The 6,187-nt window shown below is 39.8% G+C and overlaps 1 protein-coding gene across 1 annotated transcript; it reads right to left on the bottom strand.

The window, feature by feature from the left end:
• Nucleotides 1–577: 577 nt before the first annotated feature.
• On the bottom strand, nt 578–4,505 carry MSMB (microseminoprotein, beta-). Its single transcript, XM_004942118.5, has 4 exons — nt 4,462–4,505; nt 2,848–2,956; nt 1,740–1,845; nt 578–1,069 (listed from the first exon to the last, which is right to left on the bottom strand). Exons 1-4 carry the CDS (start codon nt 4,462–4,464, stop codon nt 940–942), a joined length of 348 nt encoding a protein of 115 aa, XP_004942175.3. The 5' UTR covers nt 4,465–4,505; the 3' UTR covers nt 578–939.
• Nucleotides 4,506–6,187: the final 1,682 nt, after the last annotated feature.

The following is a 6,187-nucleotide window of genomic DNA, read 5'->3' as shown; positions in this document are numbered from 1 at the left end:
TTTCATTAATAGTAGGCCACAATTCTAAGCTGAGCAATGCTGCAGCTTGAATTCAAAAGGGTGCTGACTGTTAAAGAATTTGATTCAAGGCTTCAGAAGCAGGTATACTGACCAAGAAAGTCTCTGCAATTACTGAGAAAATATTCCATAGCCTTCAGAAATGTCATTGGAGAACATTGCTCTTCGGTTACTGTTACACATGTACTCTGATATTCAGGAAGAATACAAGCCAGAAAATAATTCAAAGCACTGGCCAATTTAGAAACTTGAATTCTTTAAGGGTTAATTAGGCCTGTGGCTGAGAACTGGGACTTCTGTGTTGTGGGTAAGCAGGGTAGCTGGTGTCTCTTGCAGTCCATATGTTGGGCAGGCTCAAGAGAGCCAAGCAGGATAAATGGTCATAATATAAGAAATTGCCTTTGGAAAGGGAATGCTCAGACAGTTGTGGTTGTTTGGTTTGTTTTTTAAGCTGCTTTTCACTGCTTTCCCTTGTTTTTTGGACTGTTCATTCTTTAGGTCTCTTTCCTCCTCTCGGTCCTCCCCCCCTTTCGCCCCCAAAGGAAGTCAGTCACACAAATTTTTTGATGCTTCATTTGGCTTTATTTTTGGTCTTAAAATATAGCTGTGTGCAGGTAACAGAACATACTCCTTGGCACTGAAGTGTAATGGAAAAAAAAAAAATCATCAGCCACTGCTGATACTTAATGTCAGCTTTAATTCTGTATATCTAGGAAGTAATAAGTTAGATCTTTCTGCACACAAAAGCAGAAGGCAGAGAAAAGGGGGGAATCTTTTGGGCATAGATTCTGTTTTATCACACAGGAAGCTTCTGAGTGGACTTGACTCTACGGATGCGTTCTTCAGCTTTTTTTAAATTTGTGAGAGAGAACCCTTGAAATGAAAAGAGGATATCTCCCCCAAATCCATGCCTCTCCTTTGTTAGCCCACCCATTCATGTACTTCGCATGTTTTTGAGTGGTCGGCTTTCTCCACTACTTCATAAGCACAGGCAGTGTTGTTGAATATGCTTATGCATTTCTCTTCATCAAAATTAACTGGTGTTGCATAGCTGTCATTGGGAAAAGAAGAACAGATGATTAGAGCGAGAAGGAAGTGACATCCATCTGAGATGGCATCTACACTTGTAACTTGGAGAGGTGATGCTGAGATGGTGTTTAATAACAGAAAAGGGAGCTCATACGAAGCTGATAGCAAAAGGCTGCTCACCCTGCTGCTTAAACAGGAGGAGTTAAAGTTTACTGATTTGATTTATACCCAAATGATGCTTGTCATGTTTACTTGCTACTCCAATATCACTGCTTGTCTGTTTCACCACAACATGCAACAAGAATCACATGAATGTTATAGGCAGACCCAGCGTGTGGCTGGCTGCCCCTCAGAGAGACAAGAGGCAACGTGCTTGGGAAGATCTTAATTAGCACTGGTAGAAGACTCTCAAGAAATTAAATGTTCTCTCTTGAATAAGTATCTTACCTGAAATTTTAGCCTGTTCACAACTACTTCCTTTTTTCTTTTATTTCAAAAATTATTTTTAACACGAGCTCTATTTTTCTGAGGAACTTCTTGTGTGTTCAGTGTTGGTGTTGGGTTAATGCTCATTTTTATGATATGAAGGCAGTGAGAGGAGGGTCCTTGTAGTTTCTTGGGGACCCCTGTTTGAGGGAAGTGCTTTGTGCCACATTGTGCCAGCAGAGGGAACCCCACTGCTTTGAACTTACGCGGTGCAGCAGCTGATCCCAGAATTTGAACAGGAGCACTCTAAGCAGTCTTTAGTCTTCCAATGAGTATTGAATTCATGTGGCTCCCCCTTCATGTCATAGCAGCCTGAAAATGTAGCATGCAGGCAGCTGTCAGGCTTACTGCACTATCATTGCTATTGCCTTCATGCTCCCTATAGGGGTTTTGTTGGGTTTTTACAATAATGGAGCTGGACTACTACTATATTAAAACACTGAAAAGAGTATCCTCTACTCTGCTGTTCTCCATTGTTCTCAGCAGCATTAAGTTTCCTAGAATAGCTTGTCTTGAAACTAGGTGCCCCAAGCAGGAAGAAAACCAGGCATGAACTTCGCCAGAAGTAAGGAAAGGCTTTAGCTACACCCTACCATTAACGTTAACTATTCTTAACTCGTCACTTAGAGAATGTCTAAATCTCCCTGGAAAATTCTTCCTGATCCTCAGCTACAGGAAGAAAGCTTGTAGTGGATATGAAGTTCCTGTCTAATGCTTATGAAATAAACTTCTAGGTGATTTGGGAAGCAAAACTTTGAGGACTGGGCTTAAGAGAAGGGAGGATTTGGGAGCTCTAGGTTACGTGTTTGTCTACAAATGTATTCTCTTTCTTTGTCATTGTTAGCTCTTTTTTTTTTTTCTTCTTGTACCAGTAGCTTTTCCAAGAGGTGGGGAAAAAAGTTTATCTAGGGTCTCTTGATTTATTTTGCATACTGGTACAAATCAGCTCTTGTTGCATGCCACTTTTGATTGCTTATTTTCCTGTAGAAGCACTCAAAATAAAAACAAGGAAAAATGATATCATATATCATGCATATATAATGCAGGTGTATAAAATAAGCCTCTGCTACTTCTCTGGACAAAATCTATTTGTAATTTGACTTGTGCCATGTTTCTTAAAAATATTTTATTTTATAACATACTACAAGTTCATTTTACAAGTTCATTTCCTTCCATACCCTACTTTCCTCCCAGCAGTTTATCTCCACTGTTTCCACTTATTTTTAGATTACGATAGATTGCACCAACTAGACAAATCCAATCAGGCAGTGCTTGTGGGGTTGTATGACAAGATGAGGACAGCTGACTTCTTACCTATAATCTCATCACCACGCTTCACTGGATTCAGTGGCAGAAAGTAGCAGGAAGCATTGGACATTGACACGCTAACAGAAAGAACAAGAAGGCAGGCCAAGAAGGTTTTCTGTAGAGGAAAGTAAAATTATTGCATATGCTTAAGTAACTTCCTGATAGTAAATATTGCTATAAGAAACAGGAAAATACACTGTGGTTTTGAACCAAAATCCAATTGTCATTTGTGTTTTATACTCTTTAACACACAATCAGGAATATCAATCCTTTTAGAAGACACAGCATCATTGGGGGGGAGGACAAGTCTGTCTTTCCAAGCTGTTAAAATCAAGTGTTGCCTGATCCAGGATTGGTAGACCCAGTTCCTGTCTATGGACGTAAACCATACAGGGAATGCGTTCTACTCCTTCCCTCCTTATTTTTTCTTGTTATTCTCTGGCAGTAAGTGCAAGGTTCTTAACAGTCTCTCTCCTTGGGTACTGTGTATGTATATGTGTATTTATGCATTCTGGATATAGTAGAACCAGTGACTTCTTAAAAATAAGTTATACCTTAGGTACAGACAGAAGGATAAACATGCATTTAATTTTGCAGAGAAAAAGTTAAAAACCACCAGTTTGTTTAACAGACATTCCTAGAGGGACAAGATGAGTAAAAAAAAATAATAATAATAATAATCTGAACACTGCAAACAAGGGATTTTATTGGAAGGCACAGGAAATCTATAAAGTAATGTGTATTTTAATTGTGCAAATGTTGTGATAATTCATTCCACGGCATTGACAGTCACACAAACATGAGCATGTGATCATCCTAGGAAAGTCTGGGACAGAATACTAACACATCACTCATGTTCATAACTTGTTCTCATTTCTTAGCATAGACCAAACTCTGCTGTGGAATGGAGTGGGTCGTCTTAATACAGGAAACAATAAATCGTAAAGTAAACTCAGTTGAAAGATGATGTTCTAGATGTCACTAAAAACAGCTACTTGGTCTGGACCCAGAAAGCAGGATTTTGTTACAGATTTACAGAACCATGCTAGAATGGGACTAGTTGGATGAATCTGTCTGTGAGGCCTTTAGGGATACTACGCGGCTGGGAACAGTCATACCTAACCAGTAGGTGCTAGATGAAGAATTTAAGCATATCTCACTGAAATATTTGGATTTCTTGAAAGAAGAAAACAATTCTAGTACTTAGTGAGATGCATTCTTTTCTGTGGGGAGAATGTGGCTATACTTGAGCTGAAAAAAGACTAAAAATCAAGACAGCATTTTAGAGTTTAACTAAACATTCAGATATTATCCTGACTCTTCATAAAAGTGGCAGCCAGTTCTCGGCTGAGGAAAAACAGAGCTGCTTTCTGCTAGGAAAGTGATTCAAACATCTCATGTATTCATCTGGAGTCCTATTGGACATCTCCTGCACTGTAATTGCTGAAATTTTTTTACCCAAGGTTCTTACCTGCCTGTCCTCATACATCTGACTTTTGTTTTCAAAGCTCAGTTTGAGTTATTTAGATCTTTGAGTGCTCAGGTAAAACCAACAGAATCTCTCTGAAAATCTGTAGCAACGTATAATTATCTTTTACTATATAAGATATAAGGACTCACCATTCTTGCAGATTTACGAGGCTTCCAGTAGTAAGATAGCCTGTAGAAAGCTCATCTTGTCCAAGATCTTATATAGAGAGGAAGAATCTGATATCAGTCCTTGAGTAAACTGAACGTACATGAGTAAGTCCAATGAGGTTTCTGCAAAATGACCTCATGCAGTAGACATTATTAGAACGAGGAAAGTTTTGGGTTCTGAAGAAACAGGTGTGACTTTGTTCAACTCATTATCTAGAAAGGAGTTATGGGAGGTAGTTCAGAAACAATTCCTTCTGGGCTTGAAATACTTGGCATGATGAAAACCCCATTAATGACTGTGTGGTTGTTGCCCACACTAAAATTTGCACGCTTAGTTTGAACCACGTGGGATTTAAGAGACAAACTTTGAGCAATCTTTCAACTTTCTTCTTGATTAGCTGAAGAAAAAGTAAGGCTCTTGTGAAAAAGGAGTGGTGGTTGGAGGGGTTATGTGAAAAGTCAGGTTTCTGTGGGGAGTTGCTGGAGTTTGGAGAGTTGAAGGCCCTTAGAAAAGGGTATTAGATAGCTATTTTCTTCAATAGCCAGTTTTCCTTCATGTACAGGACCCAAGTGCTGAAGTCTTTTCAGGACAGGCACTCTTTCCAAATGCTTAGGATAGTAATTTGATAAAGGAGTAATGTACAAATTCCTCTTGCTTAGCTGTGGTCTAGTTGGTTCAAATATTGAGAACTGTGTATCCTTGGTAGTGAGGGCAAGACTTCTTGTTACCAGGACTACGCAATTTGCAATAATTTCACCAGTCTGGCTGCTTAATTATTTTGCCTCCTTGCATGGATTTGAGAGTTGAGGCTGAACTCCAAGCTGGGGTGACTACTCCCACACTCCAGAGTTGGGAGCTAGCCCAGGATGTCCATTTCAGAAAGTTAGCATTACTGAAGTGTGTGTCACGGTGTGACCAGGACTCGTAAGGAGAGCCTTAGCTGGCTTTCAGCTTGGTAGGCTGGGTATATACCTACCACATAATGAATAGACAGATTTTTTTTTTGTAACTTCCTTATGACTTTTTTTTTCCTTCCATTTCCAAACCTTTCTTCAAGATGGGTGAAAAGAGCTTTAAGGGTTTGCAAGTATTCATAAATCTGAGAAAACTGCTCGCACCAGCTTATCACTAACAAGTTGGTTTTGGCATTGTCGGTATACACACTGCCCTGAAACAGGAGATGACTAACACCGCTGCCATGTGGCTCACACCCTTGAGCCCTAAACACTAATAACTCAACCAAATATGTTAGTCCATGAGCACAGGCATTGGAAATGTCTTTAATGACATCAGCAAAGAATAAGTACCCTTTTAAGACATCTCACAAACATATCTGAAACCAGTTCAAGTCTCATGATGGTTTAGGATACTATCAGCTTTCCAGAGGAGGTACAGTGGAGCATGTGCATTTTCCTCTTAAAGGAAAGAAAAGGCTCAGTAGGTTACTAAACTTATATACCCTGGTTCTCAGCCAAGGACTTGCTTTGTGTTGGTTGCAGTGAAAATGGAGAGAGCTCACACTTTCTCTTCCATTGCCCTGTTCTTATGCTGCCTGACCTAACTGACATGTCTGTAGGGTGGCTGAGGACAAGTAAAATTTTTTGCTTGTCTGCATTTCGTAACCTTTATATTGTGAGGAAGTAGCTATTTCACCTTGGCTGAGGACGCTGTGGGAAGTGCCACCGAGGCTTGTTCAAGGTATTGGCT

This window comes from Gallus gallus, chromosome 6 (assembly GCF_016699485.2).
Source record: "Gallus gallus isolate bGalGal1 chromosome 6, bGalGal1.mat.broiler.GRCg7b, whole genome shotgun sequence".
NCBI lineage: Eukaryota > Metazoa > Chordata > Aves > Galliformes > Phasianidae > Gallus > Gallus gallus.
Note: the sequence above shows the minus strand (reverse complement) of the source record. Positions and strands in the feature narration are given on the sequence as shown.